General features: G+C 44.8%; 2 protein-coding genes across 2 annotated transcripts in view; one reads left to right on the top strand and one right to left on the bottom strand.

Moving 5' to 3' along the window:
* Positions 1 to 4,062, bottom strand: part of kcnh5a (potassium voltage-gated channel, subfamily H (eag-related), member 5a) — a 98,674-nt gene extending 94,612 nt beyond the window's left edge. Inside the window, exon 1 of the mRNA XM_012824688.3 lies at positions 3,707 to 4,062. Coding sequence (XP_012680142.2) covers positions 3,707 to 3,779 — 73 coding nt within the window. The 5' untranslated portion in view covers positions 3,780 to 4,062. The remainder of the gene's footprint in view (positions 1 to 3,706) is intronic.
* Positions 4,063 to 5,162: 1,100 nt separating this feature from the next.
* rhoj (ras homolog family member J) lies at positions 5,163 to 20,680 on the top strand. The gene is made up of 5 exons (XM_012824704.3): positions 5,163 to 5,888; positions 16,343 to 16,401; positions 19,816 to 19,980; positions 20,122 to 20,217; positions 20,356 to 20,680. The coding sequence occupies exons 1-5, from the start codon at positions 5,684 to 5,686 to the stop codon at positions 20,500 to 20,502; spliced, it is 672 nt and encodes a 223-aa protein (XP_012680158.1). The 5' UTR covers positions 5,163 to 5,683; the 3' UTR covers positions 20,503 to 20,680.
* Positions 20,681 to 27,383: the final 6,703 nt, after the last annotated feature.

Raw genomic sequence — 27,383 nt, 5'->3', positions numbered from 1 at the left:
ACTAACGTGATGCACTTACACAGCCTGGCTCAATTTCAGACACATCATTTATTTTATATGTTTTGATTTGTTTTTAAGATTGTGTACATTAGAAATGTTGAAGTCATGATATGGACATTTTTTTGTTGATAACGTTCCTATTTCAGGTCTCACTTGTAACACTTGATTCATAGTTGTGATGTTATGTTCAGCAATATGCTTTTAATATTTATAATATATGCATTCCAGGCACACATTTTATAACTCCATAGTCCACTACGGGAATACTGGAGACCAGACCTCGACCTATTGCACCAGTGCTGACAGGGTCCCTGCTACATCATCCCACCGCAAACTGAAGAACAACTATGTTGGTTTTTGTCTTCCCAAACTGAAGAACAACTATGTTGGTTTCTGTCTTCCCAAACTGAAGAACAACTATTTTGGTTTCTGTCTTCCCAAACTACTCGCTGTCTTCATTGGATGCATTCCATTGCCCTTCCTCTAAAATGATCCATCCTTCTCATCTCAGCAGAGCCAATGCTTGGGCTGCTCAGACAGCTACTTTTTAATCTCGTAAACCAAACAAACATGACAGCACACTGTAAGATGAGTGGGGAAAGGTTGAAAAGAGATCATGGGGGGTGGGGGGTGGGGGTATTGACAAGCAGCTAAGGGCTAAAACATCCTTCTTGGAATCCCATTACACCCACGGCAACGTGGGCTTTAATTAGTCATTCAAACTGGCCCCAAGGGCTCCCAGTAACTAGCAAGGAGCTCTGACAGGAAGGGTTATACAGGGTGACAGGTCATTGCTAGCTCGTCCAGTAAGCATCACCAGCGTTAGTGCTCTCCCGAGTGTAAATAAAAAAGGCACGTGGGTAAGGGAGTATGTAGCACAACACACTTCCAAAATGGTTCAGCTAAACCTTACCCACACCTGGGGAAAGTCAGGAAAAGTGTCGAATCTACTAACTCCCTGTTGAGGGGGCTTGTAATTAACGGGAGCGGTCTGACGCTGCAAAGAGCATGGAGAGATAGGCACTGGAAGCATCAGCAGAGTGACTGAGACATAACCCTTCCCCCTCCACCCCCGTTTCAAAGCCAAACATTGCACAATGACAGAGGGAACAGCCAGGGGCAAGACAGGGCTGATAGACGTATTTGTGTGTGTGTCTGTGTGTGTGTGTGTGTGTCTGTGTGTGTGTGTGTGTGTGTGTGTGCGCGCGTGTGTGTATGTGAAGGAGGTCAGAGGGAGACAGTGGCTGCTGTATCTTTGTCTGTACATCTGCATCTGTGTGTGTGTGTGTGTGTGTGTATGAGAGAGAGAGGGAGAGTAAGAGAGGCTGTGTTTTTGTCTTCACATGTATCACAAAATGTGCAAGCCAGTGTGTGCATGTTTGTTTGTGTGTGTGTGTGTGTGTGTGTGTGTGTGTGTGTGTGTGTGTGTGCATGCAGGTGCCCATGCATGCATACATGTGTATCTGTGTGTGCATGCATGTGCATATATTTGCCTGCGTGGGTGGCTAAGCAATCATGTGTCTCCATGTGTGTGTGAGCACATCTGTTAATTCAACATATTGTTTAAATTAGGAGGTGTACTAAGTGATGGGGGTGGCGGTGGGGTAATGCCCCTGCAGGTCTGAGGCCAGCCACCTGGCACGCTGCAAAATGTCACTCCACAGGGCACCGGGAAGCAGTGACGGGTCAGGAGGGGACTAAAGCACACGCATGTGAGACACACGCACACACACACCCCCACCACACTCATGACAACCCAGCCCGCCTGTCCTCACCTAGACCACAGGCAGTGTGGGTGGCTTACACCAGCTGACTATACCACTGCCGCATCGAATCAGTTCATCTGCCCAACACACAGATAAATGCCCTGTTCACTGAAATGTTGTCTATGGCATGACACAACACCATATCGCTCATGAACGGAACATAAAAGAATGAGAGGAAACTTAATTGTTCCAGAAAAGCAAAAACTGATAAAGCAAGAAAAAATGTACTGTAGTACAGTTAAGGCAACCATCCTAGTATCGTCCACTCTGGTGATTCTAGTTATATACCACAGAATCCCTTACCACTGTCGCCGAATGGACGCTCAGACAATCAATATAAAGAATTCTTCGTTGTTCGGTGAGCAACTGGAGAGAAAAAAAATCCCTAGCCTCGTGTAATATATACGAGGCGAGTGAATGAATCTGTCACCACTAAATGTCTACCGTTGTCAGGGGCGTTTCAGTCTGATGCCAGCTGTTCAAAATCTTACACAGCTATAGGTTTACAAAAAAACTCTGGTGCATGTAGACTCCTCGTGGCCTGACCAATATCAGTACAACCGATATCCAATTGATTTTCTAACTTACAACAGCATATAAACTTTAGTATCACGTAATTCATCAGCTACCAAGAACTGCTTAGTGTTCTCATGACAATTACGCACTGGATACGGAGCCTCGCTGTGCGCAATGATCATGTGTGACCTCTACTGGTGAACTCAGAACAATGAACACTTGAGCAACCTCTGTCGCGGCGTACAGTCAATGGTTCATGATTCCAAACAATTAATCGGTGTACTTACACAGCCATTAATATAATTTATTGAAACAGGACAATGTGTTTGGCAGCAATTTTGAAGAGATGCACTTTTATCTCTCCCTACTAAAATGTTTTAATATAATGTAGCTGGAAATCTTAGAGGATGTCTGTCATTGAATCAAAATAACAGCATAATTTTATTCCAAAGCTTAAAAAGCAATGAATTAAGCTCTCAACAATACTGAGAGGTTTTCAAAGAAGTAGTTCCTGCCACACAGCAGCACATCTTTTAGTTCATACTTACTACTTACAAATTATTACACGTGACTTGTTGCAGCACCTTTCTTTGTTTTTTGTTGTTTTTTCAATTATGTTTTTTTCTATTATAAATTCTTACAGATATAGAAGGGTAGAAAACTGCGCTTGTTACTGAGTAACATATGGACACATTTATTTCAAGCCACATGGGTTATCTGAAACTACTTCAAGGATTTTGTCTTTTCATACTACGTAGGGTGCTGGGGTTGTTTTTGTGGTTAATTTAGGCATATGATAAGAAAAGTCACTTTTGTGCGAATAGGCTGCGTTGGAAATGTTCAAATAATCTTTCAGCCTATATTCATTTATTTACATGTTATAACCATTGCAATACATCTCAAATCTATTGACTATGCAGGATCGTGGTGCGCTGACAATGGTGTTGGAACTTTGCTCTGTTAGATGGATAAGACAGCAAATGAACTGTACTGAACGGACTGATTTGTAAAGTAAGATGCGCAATCTCGACATTTATACATCTCATTCGCTGGCCAGTCTGCATCTTTTTACTGAAAGTAAGCCACTTCTAAAGTAACATCTTCTCGAAGGTTTGCCCTGACACCACACCACACCTGCGTATCAACACCATTGTTATCCTCTGCACTCAAAAACGCAAATTAAACTTTTCAAATAACAACAATATTCGTTTCACGCAATGCCAACATCTACAACTGCTGATCAACGTTATCACAAAAGATGCCCTCAGTCCAGACAAGAGATGTTTCTAAATTGTGCTGCAACGCACACACCTGGCCCCATATCACCCCCCTTCCAAATCTTCAACCAAAACATTCCCCAGCCACCCACTTTCCATCCTCCCGGTTACTTCAGAATGTCTCGCACTCAGAAGGGAATTTCTTACCACTTGATCTCCGGACAATATTTTCCAAAAAAGTGTTCTGAGGTGCCACCAGCCCTCTCTTTCCCCCGTGCATTCTGCGGTTGGGAGGCGTCGGTCAGGGTCGCACGCTTTGCGGAGGATGGTCGCAGAAGTGAAAAAGTCAGGATGGGTAGCTGTCGGTGGGATGGAGAAGCTCATGGTAACGCTGCGCCTTGCCTGGCTAGTCGGGGGACTCTGTACCACTGAGTACTGCCGGAGCTGCGAGCTGCGGGCTCCCCTGTGCGAATGCGCCTGCGCACTGGAACTGGCGCGGTCGAGCCCTGAAAAACTGACTGGCGTAGGAATCTCCGACGTGGTCGAGTTGCGGTCCATGGAGATAGATGCGCGCAACAGATGGAATGTGCCTTTTAACGTTGTGTCAAGTAGCAGGCATAAACCAATGATGAAGTTACAAACCTCGCACCTGTCACTTACATAACCATGTCTTAATAATTATTTATGATTTCATGACAAAAATATATTCTTGTTCAAATGTTGTATTCTAAAGATTTTCCAATTTTCATCCTGTTTGGTTCATGCTAAATGAGAATATAAATGAGATATTATAAAGGTTATAATATAGATATGATAAAGGTTATAAGACTGGGATGCTGATAAGATAAATACTGAACAATGGGAGTACAAACTATGTCCAGGTTTCGTCACCACTCAGGCTGCATTTGGCTGCATTGCGCACTCGAGCAAGGAGGATATCTACCACCATTGTTTATGTAGAGATAGTTTAGTGTGGGCTATTTGGGCGGGGGAACATAATCCACACTGGACTTTACTTTTATTGAACATTTGAACTATATGACTCAGAGAGAGCTATTTTGTCATCTTGGGGTTTCTAGGCATGATCATAAAAATGTGTGCACGTTTTTTATTGCTTTGTGTCTGTGTGTGTGTGTGTGGAGGGGGGGGGGGGGGTTCTACGCCAAGTTAATAGTCTCGAGTAGAACCTATTTTAAATAATGGGGGGTTAAAGAACCCTTTCATCGAGTGTTCCTGGAACATACAGTGTCTTATATTCCTGTGGCATACTATCTCACTAGGCTACATCAACCAATGTTTTAAAGCCTACTCCTCAAAAGTGGCTGGGCGCTAAAGAGAGGGAGGGAGAGAGAAAGAGAGAGAGAGAGAGAGAGACGACCCCAACACGTGTCGGCACGAGTGTGTAATTTCAGCAGCTGTAAAAGCACTCAGCAGATATGGACAAAGACTGACACAATGAATGACTCTAACAAGCTTTACGACTGTGCTCCATTGATTTATTAGACAGTAACGTTAGTTAATCGTGGCCCCTGTCCCAAGCACCACTTTTAAACGGGGATATACACTTCCAGTGTCGTCATTCAATTTCTATTGGTTTGGAGAGCGGTGCTGGGGAGTATGGATTATTTTACCCCTCCTCTCCCTCCAATCCCTCCCTCCCCTACGGTGTTGCTAAAGTTCCCTTGTTGAGTGTAAGGACAGAGCTCCTATTGTTCCCAACACACTCCTACCTAATATGGAATTCGCAAGGAAACCCATGATTTCCTGACACAGACACAGCGAACCCGCGAGGAGAAGGACCTGAAAGCGCGAATCTGAAGGATTTTGAGAAGAGAGGCAAAAACCGCTCAAAATGTTCGTGTAGTCAGAGTTGGGATCTGTATCGCGACCGGATGGTGTCTGCGCGGCTGACCAACTGATTTTGTGAATTCGCCACCTCCTGCCCCGTGAAGTCGCGGTAGCACTACGGAGGTGTGGACCAACAACTTGAGTCCTCTTATTCTACAAGGGTGTGGCATAAACACAGCGACCTGTTATCACGTTGCTCGTGTAACAATAGGGGACCCTTAAAAGCAAAAAGGCAAAGTTTTTTATGATCCGTTTGCGCAAGGGATTCTGTGCAGCGTGTCCACTGAATAGACAACTTGCGGTGAAAGCAGACAGTGTGTGGATTTTACGTCTGCCATGCCTGCCCGCCGGACTAAGCAAAATGCCATTGCCCTGAGTGAAGATGGGAGTAATAATGACAGTATAGGGCACACTGTGAAAAAGATGTTAAAGTGCGTGGTGGTCGGCGACGGTGCCGTGGGGAAAACCTGTTTGCTGATGAGCTACGCTAACGATGCTTTCCCAGAGGAATATGTGCCAACCGTATTCGATCATTACGCAGGTAAGAGGACATGGTTTTGATTGGCATCCGCTAGAGCGCGATCCAGGATAGGGTTTTCAAATAGCGGAGAGCCCTCTGCCACCAGCACGTAATCGAGAGTCGGGGGCAAGGCTAGGACCCAAGAATAGACGGCTGAAAGAGGAGATATGCTACTGCCAGACCGAGGACTACGGCCTGGTAAACACTAGACAGACGTGGTATGTCCTTGCCTTGCAGCGTGGTCCTTAGTTTTAGGATGAATGAAAACGCAAATATTTTAGCGAGGCTCGTCTCATCATGCCACAAGTTTCGGTGCAGCAGATAGACAACCTGTTGATCTGCCTGACAGATGACATGATTCCATTGTTTTATACATATAAAGTGTTTGCAGAAAGAAAATGTATATTGAAAGACAGTATTGCTATCAATTTGCAGTGGGTTGAACCCTGCCACAAGAGCCTTATGGGGCCCAGCTCTGTGACTCTGTGTCCTGTTGACTGTTGCTACTGAACTGTAAATTACTGCATCTTGTCACAAGTGCAGCAAAGTATGCATACACCAAAATGTATAATTATTTCCCAAAAGGTTGATTTTTACTGCCCTCCCCAGATAGCATATTCAAACAAACATGGATGCTCTCATTTTATACAACTGTATTCATACCAAGGCCAATGCTTCAAAGTTTTTACTAGCCTTAACTCACATTATGAACTAATTCTAATGTCTTAGCAGAAACAAAGCACTGTGGATCCTTAGCTGTAAAGAAGACATAACCGCAGCTAAAACACAAAAACTTAGAATGATTTGTCTTGAATTACTAGAGTAATTCCTATTCAGTAAAACGTAAACTATACCTTTGCATGGGCATGCACACACACACACACACTCTCACACTCACACAAATGCACTCACACATGCATACATAGATATGTGCACACGCACACACAAACACACTCTTTCACTCACACATGCACACTCACACACACCAAAGAGCACAAAAGCTTTGGTTCTGTGAAGGGGAAAGCCCCTGGTCGGCATCACATGAATGGTCTGAATCTGTGAAGGGTCAGTTTGTAATTACATAGTTGAGCTGAGGTCAACTCCAAAATCCCCCCTCCTCAAGGTCGAGTCTGAATGAGAGATCACTAACAAGCCCAGAAATATGAGAAGAAGCAATTCACCAGAAAGACGACACTCAATGCAGCGCTCATGACAAAAAGACAACTTCTAGAAGAACAGGGTCTGTCTGATTACGGCACCCCTACAAACAGGTGTGCAAGTTCTGCAGTAAATGACGCATCAGTTACACAGAGGGGATTTGATTAGTCTTGCTGATACATGAGTATTAGGTTACCATGGTGTAATCAGCTTTTATGGACTGAAAGTTAAATAGAACATTGAGGACCTCTATGTCAAACTTGACTTGCAATGATGTAGTCAAGTCAAGTCAACTATGTTTGTATAGAACATTTAAAAACAACAGGTGTTGTACCAAAGTGCTTTACAGTCAACGTAAATAGACTGATAATAGAATGAAATAATAGTTACAGGAAATAAACAACTTACACAATGTGTCTAAATGACCAGAAGAGGTTTGATCTTTATTATGTATTTTTAATCATGTAATCAACTGTAATCTTATCAAGCAGTCCCAGAGTTAATGTGGAATGCTGTACAGTAATCTTGGGAATAGTGATATCTTTTCCCTGTTGTCTGGCAGCGGTCGAGTGGAATATCACCCCTGGAAAGGTTGACATCATTTTTGGATCAGGATTTACATGGTGGAGGATGTGCTCTGAAAAGGTCTCTTGCTCAGTTTCCATTGGTCTAGTCCCTCCTACCCAACAAACCAGAGAAAGAATCACAGAAAAAAAGTTGTTTGCCAACTATCCAGAAAAAATAGGTCATACTTTATATCAGATTGAATAAGGGATTTCACATATGCTGGACCAACGATTCCCAAATTAACTAATTTAGCCATCACCACAGCGGCTGTATTAAAAGAACAAAATCTTTGGCTGTCAACACTTCATTTTTTTCCTTCTTGAAGACACTTGATCTGTAAGTAGATGTCAAATTCTTTGATGACGTCTAATGGCCCTAACAACCCATGAGATCAAATCAGCCCTGTTTACTCAGTGTGTGCCAAAGGAGTAAACAGTCCACCCCCCCCCCCCCCCCCCCACCATACACATGCACACAAAACACCCACAGATTCTCCCATTCCCAACTCAGAAACAGAGTGGTTTCTGGAATTAGTCTTCCCCAAATGTGACCGAAGAGGGTGAACGCAAGATGGTGAATCTTGCACGTTTGGTGAGGATGTCATTGGCTTCAGCCATTAGATGACCTCAACATTGGTGATCATAGGATAGGATGACATGTAGAACAGTGGAAGAACTGGTCACCTTTATCAGAACTAAGATAACTTAGTTCTGAACTTAGAACTTAGTTCTGAACTAGAACTTGACCAAAGGAAATCACTGGAGCGGCACTTCATGAGCTTGAAGTTCTTACATGGTGCAGGCAACATACCACGTGTGTCAGGTATGAAGTGGCCATGTTTTTCCCTTGGTTAACCTCGACTTCAGGTACTTCAGGGACTGAGACTGTCTCACTGGACAGGAAGTGAGAAAGAGAGAGCGAGAGAGATGGAGAGAGAGACAGAGGGAGAGAAAGAGGCCATAAGGAGAAATGATTGAGGTGGATCAGGGACTGAGACAGTCTCACTGGACAGGAACAGGGAGAGAGAAAGAGAAAGACAGAGAGAGCCCAGAAGGAAGAGTGATTCAGGTGGTGGGGGGGGGGGCACTGTGAGTGTATCTGCAGCTGAGCGATGGCAGTTGTTCAGCAGGCTTGTTCCCAAGGGGTGCAGTAAGCAGAGCTCTCCAGGAAAAGAGCCCCCACGGGACGCCTTTAATTGGTCCCGTTTACGCTGGGCTGGAAAACAGATGTGCCAGTGTCTCCGAGTCAGAATCACACTCAGTCAGAAAGCTGCTCAGTTGGAGACAAGAAACACGAATGCAGATTAGAGTCCATCTTCTGCGTAGTTCAAGGGACAGTGATGTTCCACAGATTAGACTCCATCTTCTGCGTAGTTCATGGGATAGTGAGGAGTTTGTTGTTTTTGCTTGAAGAAAAAGAGGATTCCTGGATGCAGGTTTGCAAAAGTTTACCACCACAGAGCAGCTAGCGCTCAGCAGAGGCAGATGAGGTCAGAGAATCGTCCATCCATAACTTTCATTCATGTATTTCTTCTCTCTCTCTCTCTCTCTCTCTCTCTCTCTCTCTCTCTCTCTCTCTCTCCCTCCCTTCTTCTCTGTGTGCGTGCAGAGTAACGATAGCTGTGAGTAAAAAGGTGTGTTTTCAGTTGATGGTTCATTGGCCATTCATTGACCTCTACCCCCCCACTTCCCCCCACACACACACCTTCACACCAGCTGAACAGAAGCATGCACGCATCATTCCTGAACAGACTCGTTCACTCACTCACTCACTCTTTCTCACTCCTTCACACCCTCCCTTTCTCACACAAACACTGGACACACTCTCACAGTGAGAGAAAGCGTGGGAGGGAGGGATGGAAGGAGTGAAGGCAAGGGGCAAGAAGGCAGGAGGGAGGGAGGGAGGGAGGGAGGAAGAGAAGCAAGCATTCTTCTTGCTCGCACAACAGGGGAGAGAATGAAAAACCCAGCCAGCCTAATCAATTGGGCCCATTCACATCCAGTCTCCCGGCTCCCTCCACATGGAGAAGGCCTGGACTACGGCATCATAATAAAGTGGGCGAATTGTGACACAGTGCCTTTGAGTCCCGGCAGAGTGGCACAGGGCGCTCTTTGTGCCACGCTGAATGGCCTCGACTGTGCCGAGGCCACCAGTATTAGTGTTAAATGAAAAACAGAGTGATGGCAACTGTTCCTTCAACTGATGGCGGCCATCTTGAATTTATAGTGTGGTGAGGAGGACATTGCAATTTAAGATTTGTTTAATGGTGTAAGCCTTTTGGTGGTGGGCATTGAATTCCCTCACGTGTTGAGCAGATAAGAGACACCCTTACTAGCAGTGGACTAAATCAGTCGGCTTTAATTAACCCTGTAAACCCTGTATTTTGTTCATTAAGAGAATAGGTACACGTGGATGATACTTCAAACACATAGCTGTAATTCTAAAGAAGCTAGATATCGGTATGCCACACTGCATGCTACAGGTCAACCTGCAGTATGATATACTACACCGATCAGTTGTGAACTACATTCTAGTTTTTCCTGCAATTCACCTATAGGCACCGGTCACACAGAAGGTAGGTGTGAGCTGATGGAACTAAAAAAACAATAGTGAACTTTTTAGTAAGGGAAGGACACTGAACAGCTTCAACAGCACAGTGTTCTGTGTTTGTTAAACTTTTTGATGAAAGTCAGGGTTTTGGACGGGTTTTCTCCTTTTCTGCTCGTCCACCATAGAATCAGAACTAGCCCTCGTGAGCAGCAGAAGGGGTGATGTGAGGTGGCAGTTCACTCTTAGTCCATGCTTCGTTACTATTTCATCAGATCTGTTTCCTCTTTCATCAGAGCAGTTCCCCCCCCCCCCCTTAGGAATATGATAGAAGTGTCATCATATTTTGTGAGGCGTGCCCCCCTTCCTGATGTCTTCCCCCGAAGTCAGTTACAACTAGTGACCTAACCCTAACCCGAGTGACTAATAGGGGATTTCACGTCAATATAAAATCATATTCTATAATAGTTACAGAGTAGTGTAGTGGATTTAGGGGTGGACGATATGGCCAAAATCTTCTATCACGGTATGTGTAATATTTTATCACGGTTACGGTATATATCACAGTTCATACGGCTCTTCAGAATGTTCAAAAAAGTTCAGTTGATTTGAATGGGCTACCCCAACGCTCACAGGTCTGTCATTTCTTTATATTCACCGCTGCGAAAAAGTAATGACTGCTGTCATTGGCAACGGGTTTATATTTTCATATCGCCCAACCCTAAGCGGATTATGTATAATGTAGTAGATTTTTCAATACATTTTATGTTGAACCTTCTTGATAGGTCTGATGTAAGCGTTGGATGTGTCTTTTGTTTAGGTGGTGAAGCACCACTGCATGTACTTTGAGCCGCATGGACCTCCCTTCCGGCCCAGGATGTCATTATGACCTCCTGTGCTCTTATGCTTCCTCAGTGCGCAACCTTTTCTTAAATTAGCTTGGACTTGTGTGTGTTTGTGTGTGTGTGGATGCAGGTAAAAATGTGTGTCTTGCTGTTGACGGGGTGGAATGGGTGTTTTGTCGGAGAAAGAGGAGGACGGATGGGATCGAAGGGGGTGGGGTGGGGTAAAAGGGGATGGGGAGTTAAGTCGGTCTGTGCTTTCCGTCCACAAATCCCGCCGGATCAGAACTCCCGGGCCAAAACAAACAGATGACATTCCCGCGCCACAACGCAGCGACCGCTAATGCCTCAGCAATGAGTCATAGTCTCGCATGGCTCCCCCCAACCCAGTGGAGCAAATCACCCAATCTGCAGCTGATATTGAGCTACTGGGTCGCCTGGGGCTCAGACAAGCATACAGACAAACAGGGAGGAAGAAATCAGGGGCTGATATTAAAATTGTAATTAAATTCCACCCCATTGGTTTTGGGGGTGGCAGTGGGAGATGATTGTCGGTGTAATGTGTGGTGTGGGTCTAGAAGCTTGAGGTGGGATGTTCTGCCAATGTTTGGTACTGTAGACCGTGGAGGATTTACACCAGGCACTCTGGCTGGTGTAGAGAAGAGTGAAATCTACAGGCATCTTGTCCAAGGGATGACAGCCTAAAAGCCAGTCTGATGGCTGGAGTCTGAAGGTTGCCAGTTAAACATTCTGGGCATTAAAAAGATATTGCTGTAGGTAGGTTGCTGTACCTCTTGTGTAACTGCAGGAAGAAATGCTTCCATTCTTTGATAAGTAAAAAAAAAAATGAGTCTGATCTACTCACTGCATTACACTCTCTGGTCCAAATCCACCAGGAAGACTTTTGAACCGCAGGGCATGTCAATATAACGAATGGTGCCTCCCAAGTCTGGAGTCGAGGGATAGGAAGGATGGAGCAATTACATTTAAGTCCTCAGACACAGGTTACTTCAGACGCTGTTGAATTTGTCTTGCTTTTACAAGGTAGTTGTAGTACCAGGCTACCAATGTCTGTTCTCCATCCATTCACTTTCTACTCTCTGTCTCTACTCGCCCCAGTGGTATTCATTCAGGTGGATGGAGTTTAGAGAAAAGAAGGCTTTGGCAGAAAGAGCTTGTAGCATAGAGAGACACAAACATAGCTGGTGCTTGGGTTACACCCTTCTGCATGTGTACACATGTCTTAACAGTGGCCCAAAGGTATATCTTTATATAAGCACGTCCATACAAACACACTAACACAAACGCACACACACAAACACACACACACACACATGCCAAACATGCAGTTAGAGTTGGGATTGCTTCTGTATGTATTGCAGTGGGTTATTAACTGAGTTTGTTTTTTTCAGATGAGCTGAGCACGCTCGTCGTATGGAATCGGTGGCCCGTTGCATTATAAGGCATCTCATTTCTGTGACATGTATAATTAATGCAGTCTCTGGCCTGTTGCAGTCTGGGCGGTGGGGTTTTATTTAATCTGCGGCTGGAACACTTTGTTGTAATCACACTATTCCCACCTCGGGCTAGTGTATGATCTGAGAATTGTGAGGATGGTCCCAGCAGACCTTCTCTCAGCTTTGAAAAAGTGTGGGATTAATCACATTAATTAACTAATCTTTTTGTAGTTGTGCTATGCAGAGCAATGCAAAGCGTGAGGACGTCTACCGACTCCGCCAAACCCCGAGTGGGTGTGAGAGGGAACTCAGGAAGGAATGAAAGCCTTGTTGAGTGACAGGATGTCTCTGGAAACGGGCTTGGTTAGCCATCTTTGCCTGATACCATAAAGGCCTATATAATTTGCTCCAGTGTGACTGTGATGGCTTTCAAACTGATTGAATAAATCATGAGCCAAGTGTTGCGTGATGTAACATTCAATGCATTACTAAGTTAAACAAAATATGAACCCCCTCGAATTATCAAACATCAACATTATGTTATGTAGTACTTACTGCTTTATTGTCATGTCATCAACCTCATTCATTTAATATTATTTACTAGGGAATCTTAATGTGAGTGTTATCACACTTTAAACTTAGTTGTTTAAGTTGTTTGTTAAGTCCTCTTATGTTTGCTGGGCAAAATGAATGGGTTCTGAGTGTCTGTCTGATCTTAAATCAGAAGGAGATGCTAAAGATTTTGTCTAAATGCTTAAGTTTATTTATTTTTTTCATTCACTTAAGCTCTGTTTAATGAAGTCAGATGGGATGAGTAGAAGTGTGTGTGTGTGTGTGTGTGTTTGTTTGGGTGGGGGGGGTTGGTAGCACTTGCTGCTTCCTAATCCTGGAGGTCTTCTCTGTTGTCGGAGGCATGGTACTTCTTAGAGGGAGCGTGTGAAGAAGAAAAGCCACGAGGAGACTGGGCATTGGTTTTAGCGCGAGGAAATCTGGAGTTAGAGCACTGTACTCCTTCCACTAGCCCCCTTAGGCCTAGCACGCATATGCTGCTGTGGAGGTGGCGCTGTTGGAAGGAGAGAGACACAGAGAGAGAGAGGGTGCCGTGGTGTTAGCACGAGGATGTCTGGAGTTAAAGCACTGTAAAGCCACCACTAGCAGCCTCCTTAGGCCCAGCACACAGTTCTTGTTTAAGTGGCGGTGTTGGTAGGAAAGAGAGAGAGGGTGACTAGGTGTTAGCACTAGGATGTCTGGTGGTAGAGCACTGCAAACCCTCTGTTTATCCCCCCCCACCCCCACCCCCTCTTAGGGCCAGCACATAGCTGTGTTTGTGGAGGTGGTGCTGTTAGAGTGAGAGAGAGAGAGAGAGAGGAAGAGGAGCTGGAGGGCTGTGTTCGGCCCCATGGTGAGAGGCAGCTGACCGGACGTAACAGCTGAGGGCCTCCAGTGCGTCTCTCTAAATCCTCTGGGGCCCCACCCTCTGCTGCTGCGCTCCATCACGGCTGAAGGGGATTTTCCTCCGTCTCCGTCCCACTCATTTCCTTCCTTTCTCTCTTTCTTTTTGCCTTTCTTTCTCTGTCACTCCGTCTCTCGTATGTGTATATCTGTGTTTTCCCCTGCTTTCATTTCTGTCTCTCTCTCCTCACAGTCCACATCTAATTCACATATGTATGTGTATGTCTCTCTTTCCTGTCAACAATATCAACAACAGTACTGCAGGCATGGATAAAAGCTAGCTGGCTTACTAACTGATGTACTTTGGAAATATTGTTGACAGCGTTTTGCTGTGAAAGCTGTTCTTACATTTACTCAGAACACAAATCTACATACTGAATAGACTGGGCAGCTAGTTCGGACAGGCACGTTGATCTATCCTTTAAATGACCATATACAATCAAAAGTAGGTTTTGTAGTTCCTCACAAAAACATACCTAAAAAGACATTAAAGAAACATACTGTTGCTTTAATTCTAGGGTGGATATACCCCATACCAGGGCTCATCACAGGGTCGGCTGCTGTGTGGCTAGCAGAAGGAGGGGAGTTTTTATGCAGACTGAGATTAGATGGAGCGAGAGAGATCGAGACTGAGTAAGCGGCCCAAGTGGTTAGTCCTTATTTAGCTGAGCCCCCCCCCCCCCCCAGAGGAGAGGAGAGGAGAGGAGAGCACTTGCTTGTAAAAGCAGCCTGTCAGAAACAGCTGATGGGTTACGACAGGAAAGCCTAGCGACATTGCGCTCTGGGGCCATGTCACACTATTTCTCTCTCTCCTAAGGAGGTTCTTCAAAGCGTAACAAATCGCAAAGCTTTGTGTCCCTCCACAGCTGTCATATGACACTCGTCCCCTACCCTGTCACTGTGCCCCACACCACCACATAGGAAACAGAACCTGACCCCGAGGGGCACCTTCCGACCCTGCCCGACACGTGTCCTCTGCTTCTGGCCTGGCCCGAGGCGTTGGCACCCCATCAACTTTGTTTCAGTCCGTGATGCTTGGCAGAAGCATGTTAGCTAAAATTAGCGACGACATCAGCAGTTTCCCACACAGGAGGAGCAGTAAGATGGGGGTGGGGGAGAGGGGGGAGATTTGTTTACATTTTTAGAAACTACTGTGCTTGAAGCATACGTTAGGAGGAGGAACAGGAGGAGTGGGATGAGGAATGAGAAACTCAGTCCTCCATTTCAGGGACTTTAATAACAGACTGAAGTATAAGAGAGGTTGTGCGACTCAGTGAGATACTAATCACCTTCATCGTCATATGACATAAAGATGGGACATTTACGATTCCCAGCACAAACATTTTTGCGCGTTAGTCCATACACTTCTATGGTTGTTTCTAGACACACAAGGCCGACTCCTACGACAGGATCCTCGTCAGGTTCAAGGCACTTCTTTAGGGCACAGTTGTCTGCATTTCACTGCACTATGCATTGTAAACATTTTAGTCTGCATTCACACTGCAGAAACGATCTCCTATGTCATTCCCTGGGTGGAGTTCCTCAGCAGTGTATTAGGACTTTTACCGCCATCACTAACTGTCATACATCTGGCTCTGTGAGGCTGCACCTAATGGAACGGTTGCGAGGCCTGGTCTGTGACTGCAGCTGGCTGGCTGGGTTGTAGAAGTCAAAGGCAGGAAGCAGATGAAGCCTGTTGACGTGCGGCGGAGTTGTGCACGTGTGCAACGGCATCGTTCCCCGGCTATAGATGGAAGAGCTCTTTCCTCTGGGCTCTGTCAACACAGGAACAACAATACCCGCTCCTTCAGGTTCTCCAGACACACACACACACACACACACACACACACACACCATCCTGTAGTCTTGTGTGTGAGTGTTTGTCTTCCTGTTTAATGTCAACAGCTTCTCCAATACAAAGCAGGCCCTGTTTGTTGTGTGGAGTGAAGTTGGCCTGTGAGTGTTAGCCTCAGGTTTAACCTCCCCTCGACCCAGTCATTACATCCTACTCCTGTTTCAGTGAGTGTTACTGTTGGACTGTGGAAACACTAGCATGTATGACTGTGTTTGAAATCAATCTCATGATTACGATTACATTAACATGAGCAACACTGGCTAATCTCCACAAGACTAGAAGACCATTCATTCCAGTTAAAGGCAAAGTAATTGGTCAGCTGGGATGCCTTTACCAGTTTTCTTACTTCATAATGCAGCCAAACTGTTCAAGCTTCAATCACATATGTTTGAGCCCTGTGGAGACTTGTTAATGTTTTGTGATAGCTGTCAAATCATGCAGAGCTTTAGCTTGAGTATTGCAAATGATTCTGGCATATAGCAGCTCTCAGTAAGTATCCTCAGACCTCCCTGCTGTTTTACTGACTTGACACACTTATTGAAAAACTTTTGAAAACGGTATTTTAACATCCCCCCCCCCCCCTCCTCTCTCTTGCAGTGAATGTGACTGTATCTGGGAGGCAACATCTGCTGGGACTGTATGACACTGCAGGACAGGTAAAGACACTACTGCCCATAGGTACACATAGATGATGGACAACCTAGGCAATTTGCCTCAAAACATGCTGAAACACTTCTCTCACTGTAAGACATCAAAGCAAATGCCAAATATTGGCATAATGGTGCATTCCAGTTGTACTTGGAAGTCAAAATTTCCCAGTTCCGAGTTGGAAGTTTCAACAGGAACATGCCCTGAAGTCGGAATTCCAACCTGGAAAGTCGGACAAAACCTCCCCAACCCAACAATTGGTATTGCATTTGTTTTCCGATTTGTAAACTCTGGTGTGACGTCATTCCCAGCTCTGAGTTCATACTTCCGAGGTAAATGGAACGCACCACAAAACTAGTCCAGCGTCCACTGTGTTATGTGACCTCCATGTGAATTTTGCACTTTTTAATTTTTTTTTAGATTCGTTGTTGTCTTACTGTTTGTATGCATTCTTTAAAGCACATTGGAACTTTGCCAGAAATGTGCTGTATAAATACAATTATTATTTAAAGTTTGCATGATTATTGTCAATTGTATTGTTATAGTTCCGAGCAGGTCTGATAATATAACAACTTGCATGTAAAATTATGAGAGCCATTCTGACAATCAGCAGTAATGGTAAGCTGACACTGTTAGTCATTGATAGACAGTGTCATGATGAATAATGAAGACATTGCTTTTATCATGACATACATATGATGGGGTCATAAAGGTACCACAACCAGTTTATTTAATGGCTTTTAATTTGTATTATTTATTATCCATGAAGTGGCAGCAGCCGAGGAAAAGCCTTTCAGCAGGACCCAGCAGGTGTTCAAGAGGGCTTAGGTCAAAACTTATCCCTTATTATGTTACTCTATATTGCTGCTGCCATTTCAGAGTCTATCAGACATTTGCTTGTTTGCCATTCGCCTCTATGGTACCGTTTGTTTGTGTTGTCATTAGACTACAGGGCCTGTTTCGGTTTTACCAGTGGCTACCGATGGTCACTATGTTGTCCCTATTCTGACTCCATTGGTTAGGTTCTCACAGTCCAGTGTTTTAGCATGCTTGATGAGGAAGCCCACACATCCCATGAATCACCGGGGTTTCCTGCGGTCCCCATCCAGTAGATGTGAATCACTGAATCAACAGTATTGACACCTCATCAATATTGTGGGGCGACAGGCACCCTAGAATGTACTACCGGTCTTTATGGAGTTTTCCCATGTTTGACACTCAATAGCATTGAGCTTTTGGGAGTGGAGAGTTTAAGTCACTAGAGACGTGTATGTCCATCCTCTATGGTTGGGTGAAAGCAGCTGTATAGAGTTTTGGTCTAAAACAAGCAAGCTAACTGTATAAAAGACATGCACAGCCTTGAAAAGACCAACAACAGCACAGCGTGTAAACTGCGGTATTTTGGCAACACAACAGTCTCACCCAGTCCCCTCTAGAACGGGGAACCTCTCCTCACCCTAGATCCCCTCTCCTCACCAATATACAGTGCAGCAAGTTCTTTCTCTTATGCCTCTCCTTTTTTGCCAAGGGAACAGATCTTTTAAACACGTCACGTTAGCACCATTTTGCAAAGCTTTGTACCTAAGACTAAATGGTCGTAATCTAATCAACTCATCTGCTCTGATTGTGTATGAGTGTAATGTCATAGTCAGACAGCTCTCCCTAAAAGCAAATTATCGGAAGGATATTGATCAAATAATCATCTGCCTCTCATGCCACATGTAGCAGTATGGCAATCTGGACCTGGCGGATTCAGATACAGATTCATTGTTAGCGGGCCTGTGTGCATGATGCCTGGGCCCAGGACAAAGCTATTTCAATGGGCCCCCGCCCCACAACAATTAAAGTGAAATACGCTCGACAGCTCGACATTTTTTTTATTTAGTCACCTGGTGGATATTCACTTAAAGTTACAAATAGCTTACTGTAGTGGCTAGCCATCCAGCTAGCTGATGTTATCCTGTGCATTATTAGCCCGATTGTTAGAAGTGTCCCTTTAATGCACCTTGTCGTTTAAAGTAATAGTCAAAGGCAGTTTGTACAGTGCAGAATATATCAGCTGTTGCATAACCAATATTGGCTGCTCAGCAGTCTGCAGTTGGTCTCTCTCTCTTATTAACAATCACTGGGCCAACCAGCCTGCCGATCGATCATCCCACTTTGGGGTCCTCCCTTCCCTACACTCCATTTCCTTCCCTGCACCCCATATATCCTTTCTGTGGACCTCGGAGCGAAAAGACTCACAAGGGAAGTTTAACAAGACAACACTGGCCCCCTTCCCAACATTTATTTATATCGACACAGTCGACTAGATTTCTCTTAGTCTAGTCTTCTTGCCTTGTAGGCAGAGAATATGCTGTTGTTATACTGTAGTGGGAACTAGGTCCAAATTGCAAAAGTGTCATGTTAGAAACTGGTGCATTAGTTTTATTAATATAGTTTATTTATGTTGGATTACTCACTGGCTAGCTTTGCTGAAAAGCAGTACTTTTAAGGAACATAGAAGAAGCATGACTACAGTGTTATAGGACTATGCCTCTGGAACAAAGTGATTATGATAGACATTATTACATAAGGCCCTATGACTGTCTATTTCCCTATTGAAGGGATCGCTCCAAATAAAATGCGTTGGCCCACAGAAGTGTTTTTTTGCAGTTGGGTTGTAAACAATAGGAAGAACAAGAGAATAGAGCAAACATGTGGCCTCACCAGTCAGCATGTCGGCCCTGAGCTAATATTGGTTCCGTTCAAGTCGTTCCTCCTAAGGACAAGCATATATGGTGGCTCAAGGTTGTGCCAAGTAGTCTGGCAAACAACGAAATCCCTCTCACACACACATGAGAGAGCGACTGGTGTGGTTTTAAGGTCAGCATACAGTGTGGGATAAGACTAGGCCGAGGAGTCCCTTCACAATGTTACTGACGGCTCTTAATATTACTCATTACTTATTAGTGTGCTTATTACAGTAATAAATGATACGGTGTGCTCATAGTTACTAACTATTACATTACTAACTCAACCACTAACCCCAGCTTCTAACAAAATTTACAAAAACGGAAAGTACATCGTATTTATTGATTAATTACAGTATTAGGTATGGACAGTTACTATATAGTTTGGCTCTATATCGTTATCACGATGTTGATGTTGATCATCTGCACTTCTCGCACTCTCCACTTCTTCTTTGCACTGTTGTTTCACAGCTATGTATATAGCCATTCCGCCTTGTATATACTTCTCGAACTTCTTAGACTGTTGCACTGTTGCACTGTTTGTTTTGTTTTGTATTGTGTTGTAATGTATATTTTGTGTAAGCACACTGAGAGTCACTTTACCAAGTCAAATTCCTTGTTTGTGCAAACTTACTTGGCCAATAAAACCTGATTCTGATTCTGATCATCCTCATGATGTTTTGTCTGCAGGAGGACTACAATCAGCTGAGGCCACTCTCCTATCCAAACACAGACGTTTTCCTCATCTGTTTTTCTGTGGTCAACCCAGCGTCCTACCACAACGTCCAGGAGGAGTGGGTACAAGAACTCAAGTCCTGCATGCCCCACATCCCCTACATCCTCATCGGTACACAGGTGATGACGAGACCCAACTAAGAGTCAAAGAGGCTTTTTGGTTTTGGTTAGGTTTCTGGGGAGTTTTTGGTACATTATTTAAAGTACAGTTCATAGATCATATGGATAAAATGATTGTGTGATGTAATACTCTTGATCTAGATCGATCTGCGAGATGACCCCAAAACACTGTCACGGCTACTTCACATGAAGGAAAAGCCATTGACTTACGAGCAGGGCCTCAAACTAGCCAGAGAGGTGAGTTACCTGTATAACCCATAACGTTCATGATAACTGTTTTTGACTTGAGTGAAAACTGATGTGTGTTTTGGTCAAAAATATATAGATATGTGGTTGTTGAAGTTTATGTTTGAAGTTTCTTTGCTTCACCTTCAGATCGGAGCCCAGTGTTACCTGGAGTGCTCGGCGTTGACTCAGAAGGGCCTGAAGGCGGTGTTTGACGAGGCCATCCTGACCATCTTCAGCCCCAAGAAGAAGAAGACGGGATGCTTGCCCTGCAGGAGCTGCTGCACTATCGTATGAGGCCTCGGGGAGCTCGTCTCCTTTAACCTCCTCCTCCACCACCACCACCACCTACACCACCTAGACCTCCTCCCACCCACACCTCCAAAACCTAAAAGAGGCTGCTGCCCGGGGCTTTCACTCTGTCTGCAGCACCTCACTCACTCTCAGTCTCTCTTCCTATCTATCACTCTCCCTCTCCTTCACCATCTCTATATATCTATCCATCCATCCATCCATCCATCCATCTATCTATCTATCTATCTATCTATCTATCTATCTATCTATCTATCTATCTATCTATCTATCTATCTATCCATCCATCTATCTATCCATCTATCTATCTATCTATCTATCTATCTATCCATCCATCCATCTATCTATCTATCTATCTATCCATCCATCTATCCATCTATCTATCTATCTATCTATCTATCCATCCATCTATCTATCTATCTATCTATCTATCTATCTATCTATCACTTTCTCTCCATCAACCATCCACATTTGATCTCTCACTTCTTGCCTCCTGTGAGTGGCAGCTTCCCTCTCAGGATTGACAAACCCCTCTCAGCATCCAGGGTATTTGAAGAGCCGACACATATTGTGCCCCTCCCCTCCCCTCCCCTTCAGAGCAAACCGCTCCGTCAGCACCAGCATCCGATGGCCGCCGGATACCCGACCGTCAGTGCCTTTTCCTCACATCAATCTTACAGGCCCGCACATACTGTACACACACCCTGTCTGCACCCTGCCTTTGGAGAGAAAGTCTCTATCGCAGCCCCTCAAGCCCCCTGATTGGCCGAAGGCCAACCTTTGCTCTCCTGGAAATCAAACAGTTGTCTCTCCTCTAAACTTAGGGTTGTTTGATTTCTTTAACCCCTGTGTGCGTCACAGACATTCTCAAGGCCTGTGAGAACATTTTGAAAATCCATTCCTCCACTGCACCACCCCCCCCCCCCCCCCCCCCACCCCCCTTCACCAACCTCCCCTTAAACGGGGGGGTTTCTCTCCATGGTCCGGGATCGATATGGTGCTCTTTGTGGAGTCAATGCCTTCGCAATAAGGCAGATTCCCAGGGGGCCGGACCAGAGCTCCAATAAGGAGACAGCTGTTACTGAGCAGTGCGGTGAGCTGAAGGAGCAAAAGAGCGAGAGAAAGAAAATGAGACAGAGAGCACCCGAGAAGGTTATCTCTGCAAATTATTCAGTGTTTAAGTGGGTCATTTTGAATGAACTGATCCCAGTCACACACACACACACACACACACACACACACACCCATACACACTTGAGCTAAGTATCTTGTGTTGTCACTGTACAGTTCTTTTTCTTCTGAATGCAGACAAGTACATCAGTATCAGCAAGAGTCTATAAAGGAAGATAAAGGATTAAGGGAACATTATGGATGTTATCTTTCTTCAAGAGGCTGTAATGCTCACCTGTATAACTGAGGACTGCTACCAAATGGCTTTAACTAATGTGAACATTTCAGTGTTAAGAACACACACACACACACACACACACACACACACACAACACACACCACACACCACACACCACACACCACACACCACCCACCACCCACACAAAGAGTCCAGCCCATCCCAGGAGCTGTGAGGGGTTTCAGTGTTTCCTGAGGTTACAATCCCTGCAGAAAGTGTGAGATTCGTTTTCCAAAAGGATATGAGCAAAACTCCACGGGGCCGAATCTGCACTTCCCCCCTGCCCTTGTCTGCTCACTTGGAGAGCTCTCTGACAGGGACACTGACAAAGACCAGGACAAGTTAATGCCGTCGTCCGTGCTTATTTCACCAGTCCCAACAAGCAGAGCTGCCCTCTCTCTCTCACTCGCTCTCTGTCTTACACACACACACACACACACTCACAAACACTGGCTAACTGTTTCAGTCTCCCTAGAGCCAATTCCTCCACACACACACCCCTCTCCACTCCCTTCCTTCTTTGACCTCTGAGACAAAAACCACAAAACACAAAAAAGTCTTTGTTCCGTCGCCACGTTTGCCCCTCCGCAGGGCGTCACAGGGCAGGACTTTTGTCGAGAACCAATGCCGAACTGTCTTTTCTACTCGCTGTCAGTTAACTGTGTTTATTCCTTTTTCTGCTACCATTTAACCGTCGTTTTTTTGTCCAGAGGAGTTGGAGAATGTGTCAAAGATTTGAGTGAATCTTCTCTAGAGTGACTGAGCCTTTTTTTTGTCTTTCGCCCGTGGACTGCAGGGACAGTAAAGCTGAGAAACTTGTTTGGTCGGTCACCTACATAACAGGCACACTCTTCAGACCAAAGGACGCCACAGATCTGTGTGTGTGTGTGTGTATTTGTGTGTGTCTCACTCCTTATTTGCCTACACCATAGTGGTTTAGGAGGACAGAGTGCATATACTTTTGGAAAAAAAAGCCAAGAACTTTAGTCCTGTTTCAGGATGCTCAGTGTTTGTTTATTGTTGAATGGTACTGTGAGAGAGCATCATCCCTTCACAGCTCTTGAGCCGGACGTGTGAGGAGGGGATAGAAACATTATTATCATTTTTGTTGTTGTTGTTTATAATTTAAAAAACGCACAACCTCAGGAACTTCCTCCGCGTTGCCCACGGGGCCTTTGTGGTATTTCTCGTGACTGAGGAAGAGGAGGAACGGCATGCCAAACAACCAAGAGCGAAAAGAGCAAAGCCTCCGTCATGTGCCTTCGATGTAGCGTAAGACATCATGCCTACCCTACCTTCTCTCCCCCACCCCCCCCCCTTTGCCGTGGTTTTTTAAAGTGCACTTACGACACCCGTGCCTTCCATTTACCCCTATGCAAATTCTTTACTGTAATCAGACCCGTATGCCCAGCCACAGTGCTGGCTACAAGAGCAATAACTTGAACCCTACAAGAATAACTGTAAAACTATTTATGTGTTGTTTTAAAAAAAAAAAATCATTATCATTGTTTATATTATGGTTTTTATTTAGAGGTTAGGATTGGTTATTTCTGATTTGTACTCCTTGTAATGGTTTGTGTACTCTGTAGATTATTATTATATTGCTTTTCTCTGCCAAAAAAAAGAAACAAACAAAACAACAACAAAAAAAGATAACACAACAGTGTTTTTGTAAATAGGTTTAGAGTGATTAAAGCTTGTGAATGATCTTCTCTCTCTGCTGTTCTTGATTTGTGTTCACAGTGTTGTTTCTGGAAAGATTATTCGCTAAAGCGGCCGATCTGAGACAGAGTTTTCCTAAATGTAATCTTTTCATTTAAACTCATATCTGTTTGCAGCCTCAACTGTATTTGTGATGGAGATCTGTTTACTTTGCCCGGCTCTACCAATATCACAGGGTTTATGGGTAATTAGCCTCACTGTATTTAATGCTTAGAGTTACAGTTTGTGATTCTAATCCCATACAGTTTTTGTCAACTAGTCCTCTAGCTGTCAATTTAGCATTTGCGCAAACAACTCTGGTGTTCGCACACAATCCTGGTAGTGTGGGAAACTAACATAGTGGCTCAGACTGAGCCATAAAATATCCCAGCCAATTAATACGGTGCTTCATGAGCATGGAAGGGAGGGGTGTTATTTGATTGGCTGTTGAGCTCAAATATCAACAACCTTTCGTGAAGCTGAATCACAGACGGCATCTTCATAATGTACTTCCTATGTAAGTCCATGTTTTTACAAGGAGTCCTTGGGGGGGGGGGGGGTAACACCCAGCCAGTACAGTAGTTTTCTGTGCTTCTGGAAAAGAATGGCTCTCTTGTCTCACGCAACTCAGCTGCTGGGATGGCGCAGATATCACTTCACTCTGCCGAATCAGGACATCTGCCCCAGTGGCTCTTGAGAACTGCACACCCATATACTCGCATAGGCTCATCTCTCATTACGCCTCCGCAGTCTCACTGGACTCTGCAGAGAGAAGCACTGTGCGTGTTGCAGTTCATCACACTGCATACTACCTCCGCAATAAATAACATTCAAACTTAATTTGTACTTCATCTAGTGAAGAGATTTTTTGGTATATGCGTATCTAGTGCTGATATCCTTTGGGAGAGGTTGATTCACAGGCCTCACAGATGAATGCTGTATGTCTGCTGGCTATCTAAAAAACTCTGAGTATATTTGGAGACTGGGACGTCAGATGAAAATAGAGTGAATGAAATAAGGGGGCTTAGTCATAAACATTACTTTGCCTTTTTGACATCCAATTAAGCTCTCTATTAGGTTTAAGTTTTATAAGGTTAAACTCTTTCTAAGGTTCTTACAGGGCTCATCATCTGAGCCTCACTGGTTTCCTACCCTTGTTAAATATACCATCTATATATCTTATATATATATATATATACATATGTAACATGGTGTTTTGGGCCTGAGGGTTGTTTGCAGTGATTCACGGTGTGTTTTGAGTGGTGTGTAGTGTTTCACATGAGTGTAGTGGTGATTGGCACACTTTAATTGAGCACTGAGCACGAACCTTTTCTACCGCACGTGTGCAGCATGATCACTAATTAAGCACAGGTGCCTAGCATTATGCCACTACCCTCCTTAGGTGTTTCCCATCACAATATTTCTACTTATACCCGTGTCCACAAGCTAATGGCAGTATTGTCTGACGCTGTGTCCATTGTATCAAGGTTGGTGATCGCGATATTCTTTGGTGTGGGCTCTATACTTTCTCTGGGTTTCATTTAATTGTAATACAGTATTGTCTGACGCTGTGTCCATGTATTAAGGTTGGACCAGAGGAGAGTTGCTTGCGGACTGCCGGCCATTGACCCTGTCCAAGCTGTGTCGTGTGTGTGAATGAGAATCAGAGAACCAGAAGAGCGTCTGGCTTGGCCGTGTCCCGGGAGAACGAGACTGACGCGCACGGTGCTGAAACCATACGAACCTACCTGGACACCCAGACAGACATTTGAACTTTGAGTGCTGGCACTACTTTTAGGAAGCGCAATTTTAATGTTTTATATTTATTATCAATCCCCTGGAGTCGCTAAATAAATCTCTTTTATTATTAAGCACGGTGTTCTGATTTCTCTTGCACGTATTCTGAGCTTTGCGTCTGAGCCTCAACCTCCCTTTTAGGGTGTGTTACAACTGGCGTAGTCGGCAGGACGTAAAGAAACAATCAGAGTCGTGCAAGAGAAATTATGACTGAGCCAGGTAGTTCAACAAGCCCCAGAATGATGCCAATATACACGGGAAGCATGATTATATCCAAGTTTCGAGGCAAAGATTCAGACTGTAGTCTTGGAGAATGGAAGAGACAGTTAAACACACTATTTAATCTCCAAAAGATTCCGGTCGAATTCAGGGCTGACTTTACACTTAGCTGCTTGGAAGGGACTGCAAAAAGACAAATTCTAATTCTACCCCAAGAGAGAAGAAAGACAGCTGAATTGATATTTAAAAAATTAGAAGAGCTATACGGAGATCAAGCCTCTGCCTCGGTCCTGCGCGCCCAGTTTTTTAATATCACCCAAGAGCCTCAAGAAGACATTGATAGCTTTGCTCTCCGGATTCAAGAACACTTTGCCAGGCTGAAAAGGAGAGATGCTCGAGGACTAAGAGACGAGGATGTCCTGCTCCGTGATGTTCTCATCGATGGCCTAAGAGATCCAGCCATGCGGGGTGAGTTTAGAAGTAAAGTCCTCCTAAATGATGACGTAACATTCGAACAAGTAAAAACGGAAATGTTAGTACGTGAACGCGCATATGGGGCAAAACAGGATCAAGTACAGTGTTTCGCCACTAGGGGGCATTCTTCCTCACTTAACAGCGACCTAGAACAAATGAAAAGACAATTAAAAGAGGAAATGAATGATCAGATAGCAAGTAAATTTAAAGAACTGTCTCAATGCTTGATAAGTGAAATTCGAACAGAGCTCCAACAGGCCTCGCCAAGAAGGGCGCAACAAACATCGACGCAGGGACGGAATCATCATACACCTGACCGCAGGGCCCCATGGCGTCCAGCAGCCAATCAGTATGACGAGCAAGGTAGGCCAATATGCAACAACTGTGCACAATCAGGACATACTGCCCGTTACTGTAGAGTATCCAATCCGTCTGGACCGGCTCCTTTAAACTAGTTAGCACCACTGTGGCGGGCCAGACAGTGGGTAGTGGGAACAAAAACGGCCCAAATAAAGATTCAGTGGACAAATTAGTCGGAGGGGTCCCTGTGGTTGCACTGCAATTTAATGGGGTGCCTATCCACTGTCTCTTAGACACGGGATCACAAGTAACATTGATGAGGGAGAGTTTTTTCCAGGAACATTTTGGCCAGCAGGGGGCACTACTTGAAGACCCTTCAGCATGGTTGGCACTACAAGCAGCAAACGGCCTTGCGATTCCGTACCTGGGGTATGTACTGTTGGACGTGAAGGTGGGTGATGTGCTCTTCCCTGGCTGTGGCGTTGTAGTAGTTAAAGATCATTGCTTGGCTAATACAAATGGTCTAGTGGGAACCAACATAATTAAGCATTGCTGGGATACACTGACCAAAGACAATCTGACTGTGCCCTCTTTGTCCAGTGAACGCTTTCAACAGCAGTCGTGGCGCAATGCCATGAGAGTATGTGCAAAGGAGGCCAGATTTGCAGCCAGCGATGGGTTTACAGGGTATGTACGCACTATTAACCGTTACCCTCTGGAAATTCCAGGACACAGTGAAGTCCTGGTGTGGGGCCGTACCAAGGCTGGCATTCAGAAACGGGATTACCAGTGCCTAGTGGAGCCCTTTGGGGAGTCTGATGTGCTCACCGCTCGAGCAGTATCAACGGTCAAGCAGGGAAGGTTACCCATCAGAGTGAGAAACATAAGCAGCACCCCGGTCTACCTACGACGCCACCAGAAGCTGGCTAAGGCATTTGTAGTGGAACCAGCAGACATTGTACAAGAC

This window comes from Clupea harengus, chromosome 15 (assembly GCF_900700415.2).
Source record: "Clupea harengus chromosome 15, Ch_v2.0.2, whole genome shotgun sequence".
Lineage (NCBI taxonomy): Eukaryota > Metazoa > Chordata > Actinopteri > Clupeiformes > Clupeidae > Clupea > Clupea harengus.
This window is presented reverse-complemented; position numbering and strand designations above follow the sequence as displayed.